The sequence below is a fragment of the Balaenoptera acutorostrata genome, chromosome 6 (assembly GCF_949987535.1).
Source record: "Balaenoptera acutorostrata chromosome 6, mBalAcu1.1, whole genome shotgun sequence".
NCBI lineage: Eukaryota > Metazoa > Chordata > Mammalia > Artiodactyla > Balaenopteridae > Balaenoptera > Balaenoptera acutorostrata.
Genome location: NC_080069.1, coordinates 24,389,339 through 24,403,955, shown reverse-complemented (window position 1 = coordinate 24,403,955; position 14,617 = coordinate 24,389,339). Strand labels below are relative to the sequence as shown.

The following is a 14,617-nucleotide window of genomic DNA, read 5'->3' as shown; positions in this document are numbered from 1 at the left end:
GTCACTCATTTTAACCAAGAGAATGGAGTGTTTGGTATTTTGGGGGGATGGCACAGTGACTTCTTTTTCTGTACTTAGAAAACAGTTGTGAATTGCCTTCACTTTATCTCACTTCATCATTATCTCAGAGTAATCTTGCTTGGCATTGGTATTCTGTGATACCTTTTGGTATTTATGTCCAGGCTTACCTCTGGATATCATCAGGGCTGTTGTTGTTTTTGCTTTTTTTTTTTTTCCTCTCACAAGACAAATGAAGCATGGGGGAAGCATTTAGCTTCAATTGGAAGGCATCATTCTAGAATTTTAGAAATCAATGGAAAAGTACAGGTCTTCTAGCCAAACCCATACATCTGTTTGTATGAAGGACAGATTAACAGAGTAAGTGCATTGGTAGCTTGAATTTGTTTTCTAAGATTTGCTTAGCTCCCCTACTCCCATATTTTATACTTGTTATATTTTGATACAGTAAACATTCATAAATGTGAAAACCACCAGTAAGATTTCAGTTCATCCATCTTCCCTTAAATACTTTCTCAGCCTGGGCACGTTGATTCCCTTTGCTTAGGATTTAAATCTCTTATCAGTCCACCTCCCCAACTCTATTCAGTAGGAAACTGGTGAAATGATATCAGAGTGGGATGACATAAAACAAAGAAGACATCCACATGCACAAATAAACTGTATATAAAGTCTGCTCATAATTTGAATACAAAGTGTTTTAATAAAAAAGAATTTAACCACTGCTAAATTATCCATATACTGAGTAAAAGCAAAAATGTTACCCTAATAAAAAGAGTGTAGACATGATAGCCCATGAAGCCATGTGGGATGAAATTAAAAATAGAGTATGTCTCCAGAGATTATCAGGCAACACTTTTTTCAAGTTTGTAATGTATAGTATTTTTTTTACCATTCCTTTTTGTATTGATAAATCAAGCATGTCATATCATATCATATATTTTGTATTATATGTCATATCATATCATATCAATCAGTATTTTTTACCATTCCTTTGTGTATTGATACATTAATCATGTCATGTCATATTATATATCATTTATTATATATCATATCATGAAATGTTTCATTTGATGGTCATCTATCTGAGAGCAAGTTGCAAGATTTTCACACTTTCACTGAGTGCTTCACTGACATCCAGCTTGACCTTGACAAGTATATCTGACCTTCCCGCTGTGTTAGAGATCAGAGTGTGTGAAATATTGACAACTACTGAAGATTACTGGGTAATGTAGACAGTGTGCAGTGGATCGACCAGTATAGACTCTTAAGTCCATTTTCTACATCTAGTCATGTGTTCAAGTGATTGGTTTTGGCATCAAAACTGAAATACTTCTCTTTCTCAACTTGCTGTTCACACATTATCTTCCAATGGCAAGTGCTGACAACTACAGATGCTGCTTTCACTAAAACTTCATTATTGACTAAACTCCCCTCATCTTAGCTTAAAACCCCTGAATTGGGAGAAAGTGTATCCGATCTGCCTGTGCTTAAGCTGGATCACAGCAGTTGCTTGGCCTAATAGCTGAGACCCTTTCTCAATATGCCAGCTTGTGAGTGTGATCAGTGGTTGTGCACCCTAGGTATATTGATCTGATGTTTAATTTTGTCTAATATTTTTACTCTCCTGCTTACTAGTCAAGTCACTATATCCATAAATTTGACTTAATGAGTCCATTTTTCTTTTCTTTCTTCAGAACTGTTTACCTGATCCAAAACACCTTCCAGTGGATTTTCTATATGTAAAACCTGTTTTTTAAATTAGTAAATAAAACTACTGCCTTCAGAATTTTGCCTCGAAAGCAACAGGATGCTTTCAACAATCTAATGTAAATGCAAACCACTGCATTCTTAACTAAAAGCCATTCTCCTGGGTATGGTGTGTGCTGCTGTTCACCAATCTCTGCTAGATGCTGCCTGAGGTCCCCCTTGCTTCTACACCCTCACACATTCCCCCTGCAGCTCTGATGCTGCTGGAAGGTCCGGAAGTTCCTGCACTGTATTCTAACTGGATCTGTGCTCTTACTACAGACTTGGGGTCCCTACCAATCCACAGCTGCATGGTGTTTGCAGGCCAGTGGGGGGAGAATGGTCCCCTTACGTGTGTTACCTGCCCTCTGCCTACAAGGTGAAACTCAGGGCTGACGGGGTCCCTCTGAGTTTCAGAGTTTGGTGAAACAGATATTCTAGAGTTTCTTCATGGTTCTCCTTCTCCCTGGACAGGCCACACACATGTGCTTTGCCTGACAGAGCCCAGAGCCCATGGCTGTTTTGGATTCTGGTTTGATTCCTTAGAAAAGGCCAGGAATCTGGTTCATGTCAGTGTTCTCCAACATTTCTATCCTTCTCCTACTCAGTAAAAAGTTTTCTGAGCATGAAGATCCAGTGTGTAGATTTATGCATTTGCAAATTAAATGCATGTACTATGGTTCCGTAATTTATATGCAAGACAAAGATTATACAGATATAGGAATTTTAAAAGAATGAGATGAGGAGGAATGCAAATGGAAGTTCTAACATTTTCTTCCTGCATTCTAGCATACTGTCTTGTCCACTCTGACTGGCGGGCTTCCCCATCAAGAAGTCTCTTAGTGAAACTCCATGCCGCTCAGGTGAGGGGGTGTGTGGGGACATGGGGGCAAAGCAGGGATGGTATTTCCAGGAACTGGATTTTGTGTACTTTTGCCTTCAACTCTCGAAATCTGCATGGATGACCTTGAATTGCAGGTGGATTCAAGATTCAGAGAGTTAATGTTTTTCATGATGGAGTTCTATCCAGAGAGGTGGATGTGGATCACACTACATTGCATTGTTTTTCCTGGAAGTTTCTTTCTCTTGTTATTCTTTTCCTTTTAAGCCATGCTATGATGAAAAATAACAGACTGTTATCAAAGAAGGGTAGTATACTCTTAAATACTTTAAGTGGCAAAACGATTTTTTTTTTTTTTTTTTTTGCTAAAACAGTAATACGTGCCATAACCTCGTGGTGGTGGAAATAATTTACACTAGGTTTATCATCTGGATGATCTATGAAAAGGATTCTTTCACACAGGTTATATGATGTAGCAGAGGAAGCATTTGGTCTGCGTCAGTTGTGGAAAGCGAATATCTGTATGGTTTGGGGAATCCCTCTCTGTCTCAGGGTCCCCATTTGTTCATTAGGTGACCAGACTACAGAAGAGGCCACAGTCATTTTTTGGTAATGACTTTCCTTCATCATCCTCCTTCTCCTGTTCCCTCCCCACTCCTGCTCTCCTCCTTCTCCTCTTCTTCTTCCTCACCTAATCTCCTTCATCTAAAGTCCGCAGTTAAGTCCCCAGACAGACAATGAAGGAGGGCTCTAGGGTGTAGGGTGGTGAAAGGCAGGGTCATCTAGGAGTAAATAGAGGGAAGGAGCAGCACCCATCACTTTGGCCAAGTTGTAGTTCCTCCTTCAATTATGGACAAATCTTTTAGGTGGTATCCTGGCCATGGCCAGCAGACCCGAGACCTGCCTGTCCTTCTTGATCTACTCTTTGCAAATCCTTTCATCAGATAGCTTTGGGGGAGTCCTTCCAGTTTTAATAGACTAAAATTTATGTACTTATTTGTGGGGCAAATGTATCTCAGCTGCCTACCTGAAGTCCCCACCTTTTTTCTTCTACTGGGAAAGTTCAAGGAAATGTAATGGTTTTTCCAGAAACTGTTTGTGCCGGTTGTTCTGTTTACCCTCATGTTCCATTCCATGAGGGATGAGAATGGCCATAGAGCCTAATTTATAAACCGCATATCCTATGCATCCCTTATGTAAAATTATTCTAGCCCACAAATCTTAAAAAAAGAATGTTAATGCATCCCATCCAGAGGACCAGCTGAAGCACACACACACACACACAAATGCTTAGACCAAAGAGCTGTGTCACTCAAATTTCTTGTTATCAGGATGAGATGAGGCAACTGTGTTTTCCTATGAAAGATGCCAGTATTTCCTAAATCCTCATATATTTTGTTGGGAATTACATTATTTTATAATGCCTCTTACTAGAATTTAGTTTTATCTCAAACACATGGTTCAGAAATATTGGCTTAAACTTCCAAGAAGAGAGTGTCATTTTCATGAATGTGAGATGTTGTAGTTGTGGGTATCTATAGGAAAACAACGAGCTAGTCTAGTTAGTAAATACTATTGATTGGCTATTAGAGGACATCTGTGGCTACTTTCCCAAGTTCTGTGATTCAGTAACATAAGAAAATGTCACAAAGGGAGCACATTTCAAAAAATTAATAGCTATGATTTTGTAAAATATTTTACAGCCTGAATATTTGTTTTTCTTAATTAAAGAAAATACACAGGGCCCTCACATCAGCTCACTCCTCTCTTTTGAGAGAAAGGACCATGACACTGTTACCCCACAGAGTGACCTGAGAGACTTAACCAGACATAATACTTGACATCTGTACATTATCCAGTTTTTACCATGTAAAGGGCAACAGAATTTATGACCAATGAGAAATATGTAGTCTCAACTGAGTGCAAAATTTGGAAAGTATTAGGCAGACAGTGAGACCTCTATTATTATTATAATAGAAATGCTGATTAAAGATATACTTTCTTTAACAGATGTTAAAATGCCAATTCCCAAGCGATATGAGGTAATATATATTTCAAGCACCAATTAAGTGACATATTTTCTAAGATTTCAAAATTCTTTTAAGCAATGTATCCTTTTTGTAGCCCTATAATAAATAAATAAAATATAAATTTCCTGAGTCTTGGAAAATGCACATTTCTTATTAATTATATAAAATATGAATTCTTCTAAATGGTTCAGAAGTTTAAGTTATCACAGGTGAACATTAGGATTTTTTCACGTTCTAGAGACCTGCATACCATACAACCATCTTGACTGTACTACTGTATTTTAAAAGGAGTAAAATAAACAATATCATTTAATATTAGGCAGTTAAGTACAAATATGCCAGATAATGTAGTAGAGATATTGCCAAAAATCTGTCACATTTGTGAATAAGCTTCTTGTGTCTGATAAGGTGGCTCACTTCATTGAAAAATAAAGCAAACCTCACAAACCTGACACAAGCTATTCTGTGCGAAATCCCACGCCATTTGCACAGCTAGGAAGTAGGGGTTAGATGCCTCTTTGCTGGTTCATTTCACCATGGATCCCACTTGCTGTAGGCCTCTCTACATCATGTTTCCAAAGGAGAGAAGTCACTTTGAGTGCAGGAACTTGTCCCCAGCAAAACAAAGCATGTGACCCCCTGATGCCATTTGACTGAACGATATTTAAAATTGGACAAAGATTTTTCCCTCATTAGATGCTGGCAGAGTTTTACTTCTTTTCAAAGTCTGTCATTCTTTCAACTGTGAGTCAGAGCTCAAGCTAACTAAAACCTGTGAAGGAAAGGATTTTGCGGGTTTTCATGGGGAATCTGTAATTCTTCTTTTTCAGAAGTGGGTGAGTGGGTGTCAGGGTGTCATTTGAGTGGGTGTCAGGCCGCTGTTTGAAGGGTCTCTGTGGTCTCGCTGGGGCGCTGGGCGCCTGTGTGTGGACTGCATGGAACTGTGTGCAGGTCCCTTGCGATTTCTCTTCTCAGCGAGGGCTCTGTATAAGGCTCCTGTGAGAGGTCTCTGTGAAGTCTATGTATTATCTCTGAGAGGTCCCTGTGTGGGGTGAGTGTGGGTCCCCGTGTAGGGTGAGTGTGGGTCCCCGTGCGGAACCAGTGTGGGTCGCCATGTGGAATCAGTGTGGGTTCCCATGTGGGGTGAGTGTGGGTCCCCGTGTGGGGTGAGTGTGGGTCCCCGTGTGGGATGAGTGCAGGTCCCCGTGCGGAACCAGTGTGGGTCCCCATGTGGAATCAGTGTGTGTCCCCATGTGGGGTGAGTGTGGGTCCCCGTGTGGGGTGAGTGTGGGTCCCCGTGTGGAGTCAGTGTGGGTCCCCGTGTGGGGTCAGTGTGGGTCCCCCTGTGGGGACTCTTAGTGGGGGGCCCTCCATTGCTGGCCTTTCTGCACCTCACAGAAGGAGAAGGGCAAAGGGACTTGCAGCTTCTTGTTTCTTGCTGCTCTGTCAGTGTCCCTCTGTGTCACTTCTCCCGACAGGTGCCTTGGGCGTCCAGCACCCTCAAACCCAGCACTCACCTCTTGGTGCCCCTGAGAGGACCCGGCAGCAGTCAGGCTCAGGGGCCCCGCTCTGTGCCAGCCTCTGCTGAGCTCTGGAGGTTGTGCTGTGCTCTGGGTCCCAGCCCCTCCCAGGGCCCCTGGCTGTGCCCCCAGTGCGGTGTCGGCCCCGGAGGAGGGGCCCAGAGGTGAGACCTGGCTCCAGGGAGAAAGCACAGCACAAGCAGGCCTGTGGCCGCTCCCCCTCAGCAGGTCCTGGTCCCGCATGTTGGGGTCCTGACAGGCGTAGGGCAGGGCCATTCAAGCTGTCACCTGGATCAGGGGACCCTCCTGGAGCAGGACTCTGCAGCACGGGAGTGACTGTGACACAGAGCCCCGGGTTGCTCTGTGGAATTGCTCCTGTCTCCCTGGTTTCCCGTGTGGACGGGCCGGGGAGGAAAGCTGACGGCACCCTTGTTCTCCGCAGGTCACTTCCAGCCCGCTGGGTGACACATCCTGTCTGCTGGCCTCTTCCCCCTCCAGGCTCTGGGGTGAGCAAGGCTGACAGCAGGTGAGACTTGCTACGACCCCAGCACAATCCCTGAGCCTGTGAAGTCCCACTTGTCCCCTGGGGGCCTCCTTGGGCCACGCGTGTAGGTAAAGGTCACAGACCGCGAGTCTGTCGTGAGCTCCCAGTCCTGTGAAAGTTGATTAAATACATTGTGGGGAAGTGAACCTTCCCTGCTTGGGGGCTCCACGGCCTCTGGGAGCCTGGCCCTCTGTGGAGGAGCTCCAGGGGCCTTCCCTCTGTCTGGGCTCTGGGAGCTGGAGTAGGGGGAGAGTCTGGGCTGGGGCCACCATAAGCCACTGGCCCCTGACTTCTTTTCTCTGGGCCTGTACACGGTGGTGGGACGCCAGGGGCTCCTTGGTCACTGCGCCATTTATGGGCGCCTCTGCCACTTGCCTCCTTCCCCTGCATCCCACCCTAGGGGCACATGACAGACAGTGAGGTGACTGCACACACAGTCACACCCCTGCTCGTTCCCCAGGGGGCGGTGAGCACTGTGAGTAGGGCTGTCCTCTCCTCCGGGGCAGGGGTGGATGGCCCTCGGCGGCCTCCATGCTCGTCACCTCACACCCTCAGACCTGGGAGTGCGCGGTCCTCCTCCTCACCGCTGCTCCAGAGTGTGAGAAGGACAGAGGACGGGTGACGCTCCCGGCCCACCTCAATCCCAGCTCCATCGGGGAGAGAAGGAGCTTCCAGGGCAGGCATCATCTATCCCCACCAAGACATGGGGGCAAGGTTTCTGCCACGTCTGGACTCTGGGCTCCCTCCTTATTCTGACATGTGAACTTGTCTCTGACACTTGCTGGAGCCTGAGGGGAATTTCAGCCTCTGCAGACCCCTCCCCTACAGTCCCACAAGTTCAGGGTAGAGAGAGAGCAGGAGAGGACTGAGCCGGTTCCTGAGAAGGGGGAGGTCTTTAGGTTTAGTTCACCTTGACACGTCCTGAATGCTGTTGCTTGTTTCTGTAATGCTGCTATTATGGAAACTTAAATGCAGTGAGGGAATTGAGGTGAGGATGGGTATTCCATGCTGGGATCAACCTCCCTCCATGGCCCCATCCCATCTGGAAGCCAAAGCAGGCACCTGGGAAGAGTGGACCCTGATCCCTTCCCTTCCCCCCAGCAGGGCACAGACAGAGGCCACCACCTCTCATGAGAAGAAACATTTATTTTGGGAAACAAAAATTGTGGTAGGAAGAAGCCATTAACACATAGACAATGTGTTAACATGAGAAGAAACAGGTTTTCTTTTTATGAACTGCACTTGTTCTTGCACTGCTTTCCTACCGGGAGAGGCATGAGAAGCACGCTCTGGTTGACCAGAGGGAACACAGATGGCGCAGGTGGCCTGAGTCACCTGCCACCCTTGGTCTGTGCTGGCAGGGTCTGACTGGGGACTCCAGTTCCCTGGGTGGGAAGGCCAACTTGTCGCCCCTGCCTCTGGTATGCCTGCTGTTGTTAAGGTAGCTGTGGTCCTTGCGGGTGGCTTGGTGACTGTAGGCTGTATCTTTCAACACTCTTCTCTGTTCTGAAGAGGAGAGAACCCTGTGGTAGTGGGAATGCCCCTCTGCTGGGGCCTGGAGCTGTTCTGGGTGCTGATTTAACTCTGAGGCACAGAGTCCTTGGTGAAGCCCCAGTTTGTCTACTAGGGCCTGTCCAACAGCTGTTCCAATCGCCCGAGGATCAATAGCCCTGCTCTCTACAACAGATTTGCCTTTGATTGGCTCCTGGTGGTGAGCAGTGGCTGATACAGGCTTGCCTTTTTGAAGGGATTCTTCTGTTCTTTTGCCTTTTTTATTGCGGCTAAGATACTGCAGAAAGCGCCTTGTCCATTTTTTGCTTTCTGGTGAAAGCTCTCTCTTCTCTGGTGAGAGCTGGGGGTGTTTGCTCCCAAGGGACTCTCCTCTTTCCCTGACCTGAGAAGCGTGGCTCATCCCACTTGCTTGAGAAGCCTTTAGTGCTGAAGACCTTTCTTCATACTCTCCCGGTTTGGGCCTCCAATCGTCCTCCCTCTCATCAGTTGGGGCAAACATCTTGCTCTGGCTGTTCATTTCTTCATCCTCTTCTGGTTTGAGCCTCTCACAGACCTCCCCATCATCAGTTGAGGCAAACTGGCCCTTACACGGGTCCCTAACCTTTGCTTTCCTGGGTTCCTGTTGTCCCTGGTTGCTTCTCGTTTCTTCGTGTTCTCCTGGTTGCAGTCTCCTAACGCTCCTGCACTCCTCAGCTGGGGCAAGCGTCTCGCTCTGGCTTCTTGTTTCTTCATGCTGTCCTGGTTGGGGCTTCGTGAAACCCCTCCACTCCTCAGCTGATGCGAGCACCTCCGTCTGGCCCTTCATTTCTTCATGCTCTTTCGGTTGGGGCCCCTTAAAGTCCCTCCGCTCCTCAGTTGGGGCAGACATCTTGCTCTGGCTGTTCATTTCTTCATCCTCTTCTGGTTTGAGCCTCTCACAGACCACCCCCTCATCAGCTGAGGCAAACTGGCCCTTACACGGGTCCCTAATTTTTGGTTCCCTGGGTTCCTCTTGTCCCTGGCTGCTCCTCATTTCTTCATGCTTTCCAGGTTGGAGCCTCTTAGAGCCCCTCCGCTCCTCGGTTGGGGCAGACATCTCGCTCTGGCTCTTGAATGAGTCCGTACGTGTTGGGTTTCTGAACTCCCGCGGCCCCCGGCTGCTCCGTTCACTCGCGTTGAGGTCACATGGCACCGCCTGGAACGCGGGCGCGTCCTCACTGGCACGTTCCCTCTGGGAACTGGAAAGAGACCTATGAGAAGCCAAGGTGTCTGCAGGAAGGAGCACATCAGCGTGAGAGTCTTGAAGGAGCTCCCCAGTGGCACGGCCTTGAGCCACCTGTGTTTTAAGGCATGGCTCCTTTGGATGTTGGGCAACTGACTTTGTTGTTAGTGACAGGGTTTTCCTAGCGGCTGGAAACCCCAAGACAGTCCCATTCTCCCAGCTTCTGCCCATGAGGTTGACTGTGGGCATCTGATAAGGCAGTCTGCCCTCCTGTCCAGTCAGAGGGGCCTCTGAGGGCCCATAGCTGTCACCAGGTGAAGTCTTTCCCAGGGCCCTCTGGATTTCTGTATGCTCAGGTGAGGGAACAGGGAGGGGACTCACCAGGGTGGGAACTGTTGCTTTTGTTATCACTTTCATTCCCTGATGGGGCTGAGGTTTTCCCAAGAACTTATTAGCAAAGTTGGCTTTTGAGTGTGCCCCAGATTGCCAGGTGGCAGAGGGGGAAAAGGTGGACCTTGGAGAGGACAAGGGTTGAGCCCCACATGGCTTGAGATTTATGGGCTCAAAGGCCTGTTTGGGTAGGCCCCACCTGTGCCTTACCCACCACCTTAGAATATGTGTTTCCAGCATCTGCCGAATGCTTGGACTGAGGAAGGAAAGCATACGGGAGGAGTTTACACAGGGTTTCCAAGACTTCAAGGGTGCTAGATTTCTGATTCCCTCGTGAGGGTGGGGCTTAGGAAAAACACAGTTGGCAGCAAGGCAGGATTCACGCACAATCACAGGGATCAAACCTTGATTAATCTGCGTCGACTTTGTGCTCAAATGGGCTTTCAAGATTTCTTCTAGATGTTTCTTCTCTGGGCTACTGGGTAAACAGTTTCCAGAGTCACTCATCAAGGGCCTCATCAGGTATCTTTCAGACTCCTTTTCAGAGTTTCTTTGCAGAAACTTCCCTGGGAGCCTGGCCCTGGAGGAAGCTTTGGAGATCCTCCTCAGACATGGCCTTAGACCCTTGCCGAAATCCTTCCCTGGTTGAAATTGCATTTGACCCTTCCTATGGGATCTCCTAGGGCGCCTGGACCTTATCTTCTGTGGGTCCAGTCTCCTTTTGCCTGTAAAAGCAGAGGGCTGCCAGGGTCCCTGCTTGCCCTGTGCCTGATAAGTCCTTAAAACTTGGCACTGAGAGGAACTCAATTCCAGAGACAGAGACAGGTGGATACTGAGGCACAGGCCCCTCTTGGTTTGATCTTTGATGAGCCTCTTTTGAAGATGTTGCTTCTGGAGATCAGGGCCAATTAAGTCCTCATGATGAATAGAAACTGACCTTTGGGCCTGAGAGCGCCCCCTCTCTTGGGGAAGGTTGAGACTGAGTTGGCTAAAGCCTTTCTGAGATCTTTTGACCACAGAGGATGAAGGCTTCCCACTTTTCAGTTGCTTCTGCAACAAGGGGCATTTCAGCCATTGAGTTTCAGTTGGGATAAAATATGGTGTCTTGTTCTGAAATGTAGGACAGTCTAGTCCACAGGTACTCATCTGGGGTGGAGAATAAGGTGGTCTGAATGGGAGAGAAGATGGGAGGTAGGGCTGGGCCTGGATCTGAGCCAGAGGTGGGGACTGGCACGGAGGCAAGGTTTGAGTGAAAGGCTGGGGTGGGACCCCCGGGCAGGGCAAGACTGCGGCCTGGGAAGGGCCTAAAGGTATTCTAGGTTGAATTGAAACTGGAAAGCCATTAGAAACTCCACTGAATAAAACAAAGGGTGCCTGCTGTTGAGTAGAGCTCCTAGTAGCCACCAGGGGCTCGCTGTGCAGAGAGAGGTGACCCCAGTAGAGCTGGGTGTATGTCAGTTCCAAGTGGTCCCTCAAGACCTCGGAGTGTAAGAGCTGCCGAGGACCGGGTAGCTGCTCTGTTTTGTCTTTCCTGTTCCAGAAAGATTGAGGGGTTGTGTTGTCCTGCTCAGCACCCAGTGATTTCCACACATTCCCTAAAGTGTTCAGGTGGTAGTCTGAGCTCATTTGTTCCGAGAATGACCCATCCTTTTCTTTCCCCTTATGAATCTTTAGTTCTACTTTCATGGTGATTAGAATCTCCAGCAGCTTCTGGACTTCAGGGTTGACAAGTGAGGGGCTACCAGTCTCTACCTGCTTGTCTGTGGGCTCTTCCTGGAAGGGGGCCCCTGGTGGCTGGTGGGACAGGTGTTCTTGCCGGGACTCACTCTGTGATGAGGTGGGGAAGAACAAGGCCTTGGTAGTCTTCCACCAGAAGGACAGGAACAAAATGGGATAGCATGCGAGGCCAAGACTCAAGATGGCTGCGATGGTAGATGCCAAAAAAGAGTTACCTGGAGGTGAGCTCTTGGCAACAGTGCCAAGGGTGATTTTCTTCAAGTTGGATTGGTCTTGAGGTTCTTTTGACAGGGTGGAGGCCACAGGTAAAGAACCCTGGGTCAGAGGAGCCAGGGCAGCTGATGGGCACGTGGCAGGAACAGCCTCTTCTGCAGGTTCCCTGCAGGGCGGGTGGGCTCCAGCAGACGCTGCTCTGCACACCTCACCAGGGGGGTCTTGATAGGAGAGCTGATGAGAGCTGCCCTTGTCAGGGAGCCTGCCCAGGTGGCTTGAGGAGACATGAGGCACAAGCTGCAGCCAGGAGCGCCCAGGGCCAGGAGGGCTGGGCAGGCCAGGCAGGGGTGGGCACCTGTGGCCCACGGCCCTCCATGGCCCCCATGCTGACTTCACAGTGCTCCTGCTGTCCCTTACCCCAGGGCTTTGGCCGTACCCCACCCTCAGCGCTCCCCCTCCCAGCTCAGCCCCAGGCTGCCTGCAGCCCAGGTGTCACACCATAGGCTTTGGGTGGAAGAAGAACCCAGGAGAGAAGGGGAAAATTCTTTACCTTTGTAGACGTGAAGTCAGGGCCCGAACCTCTTCCAGGCAATCTCTGAAAACTGGAAAAGAGCAGACTGGGTCATGGTGGTGAAGGCAAGGGCTTAGGGGGTCTTACAGGAGGCTAAGTGCTGTGTCCCTTTAAGGGGACACCATTGGGAGATTGGAGCCCGAGCACCAGCGTCCAGGGCCACATGATCCCTGACAGTGATGGCGAAGCTCATGAAAGGGTTTATCATTTACAAAGTACTTCCATATCCATTACCCCTTGCTGCCCTCCCATCCTCCCTGTGGGGGACAATGGGCAGGGGTCACATCACAGAGGAATCTGAGCAAAGTTAAACAACTTGTCCACGGTCGGACCTGGAGGTCCCACCTCCCAATCCAGGCGCTATTGGTCCACTGTAGCCCACACACCCCTGCTGGGCCACACCCTTTTCCGGGCCCCTTACTGCTTCATTGTGCACATGGACTCTGGGAAGTATCTGGGTTCTGCTCTCCTTCCCAGGAACTTCCCTGAGGGTTCTGTTTCTTGAGGCACAGGCCCTGCCCCTGGCCTCCTCGGAGCCTGTGGAGTGGGCCCTCAGGGCTGGGAGAGATGGGGCCCAACCCTCGGGGCACACAGGGCTGGATGGCACAACTTACCTTTCAAAGCTCTGTTTTTCATCTTAACCTTGTGTTTCCCCCTCCACTCCGTCTGATGCTGAGAGACAGAAAAAACGAGGACCTGGGACCCAATTCTCACTCTCCCCTCTCTAGACAAGCATCAGACACTCAGTGTCCATACATAATAGGACTTTTTACATTTAACTAACAGAGCTCTGTGGTTTTTCTTTCCTTTCACTCATTTTTAAAGAGGATAAAAATATTTTCTGTTTTCCTTCTCTGTGAAGGACATAAAGAAGGATTTTCAATGTGAGATTCACCCTGGATTTCTTTTGTCACTGTTCCTCTGCTCAAGAAACACACACGTTCTCTGAACTACGGGTTCATCTGAGCTCCAGCAGGTGGGTCTCTGCTTCCCGAGGCCAGGGCCACTCCAACCCCCGCTCTGAGGCTCTCAGGGCCTCAGCACTGCCAGCAGATCAGCCCTCATCCGAGACACGTGTTCACAGCTGGTGATCCATTGCTCATGGGCCTGTCCTCTGGCTGAGATTGAACTCAGTATCCAGTCCTCGACCTCTGGTCACTGTGTGTGAGACTTGCCCTGGAGCCCTCTACCACACCTGGACAACTGGTCTGAGATCTTTGGATACAAATCCTAGTGTTCACTCTATCCCCTGCCCAGGCTGGCTTGCCCTTAGAGGGATGACGTCCTATTCTTAGGAGTAGATGTCCTATTCTTTCCCATTTCAGGAGTCTCTGAAGTTGATTCAGAAAAGTGGAAATAATAATAGAAAAGAAGGGAGAAGCATGTGCTTGTGGGTCTGGCCCAAGGGTTCCTTACCTTCGTGATGTTTCCATGTTTCCTAGGAGGTGGTGAAGATAGATTATTCTGGAGGTAGGAGACTAACAGGAAATAGAGCCCCAGTCCACACAGAAAGCCAAGGATGGTGGCACTCGCCCAGGAAGTGCGACTGGAGTACAGCCAAGTATCAAAAGTGCTTTTCAGAGAAAAGAGAGGATTCTCCATCATCTGAATCACATTGCTGGCTTCAGGCAACTGAGCACAGGATGTGTACTTGGGGACTGATGTCCTAGGCTTACATCATAGAGCTGTGGTCTAGTCACAAAGGGCTCTTGAGGGTGGAGGAGGGAGTAATAGAGGAGGAGGCTGGACCACGGCCCCTTCCCACCATCCGCCCCACAGCTCTATCCCTCCACCCTCATGGGTCTTCTAGACCTTAGTCAATTTTCTATTCATTCCACCTGGAAATCACATTTTTCCTGGTTCCTCAGATCTCTTGGGGATTTCGAAAGATTCCCTTTCTCTCCTATTGAATCATTACTTATTTCAGCAGAAGCTGAAGATACAATAGGAAGGCCATTAATATGCATTACACTTTTTGCTTCCCTTTCCAATTTTAGTGATTCTGGAATCATCATTTAATGTTGTGATAATATTCAATTGAGAAAATTAAGTTTTCTGTTTTTTGACAAATAATTTGAGCCCTCAACAAACAAAAGTTTTTTGTTTTTTTTTTATTAAATCAAGTGGTCTGCGGATTATCCAGTTCATTTGGATAATACCCGCCATAGGTATGGATCTCTTTCTAATTAATGTTGTCTGGAGAGAAAGATGAAAACAGCTTTTTACAATTTAAATGTCATCGGTCTCCTGTCAGAATACGTTTTTATTGTGCTTTATCTTACAAGATGGTA

The 14,617-nt window shown here is 48.2% G+C and overlaps 2 protein-coding genes across 2 annotated transcripts in view; one reads left to right on the top strand and one right to left on the bottom strand.

The window, feature by feature from the left end:
- Window positions 1–14,617, top strand: part of LOC103014414 (serine/threonine-protein kinase MRCK alpha-like) — a 217,196-nt gene that overhangs the window by 187,277 nt on the left and 15,302 nt on the right. The gene's annotated exons all lie outside the window — the stretch shown is intronic.
- LOC103001682 (spermatogenesis-associated protein 31A6-like) lies at window positions 7,964–13,928 on the bottom strand. The gene is made up of 4 exons (XM_057548347.1): window positions 13,743–13,928; window positions 12,941–12,998; window positions 12,306–12,357; window positions 7,964–12,029 (listed from the first exon to the last, which is right to left on the bottom strand). Exons 1-4 carry the CDS (start codon window positions 13,926–13,928, stop codon window positions 7,964–7,966), a joined length of 4,362 nt encoding a protein of 1,453 aa, XP_057404330.1.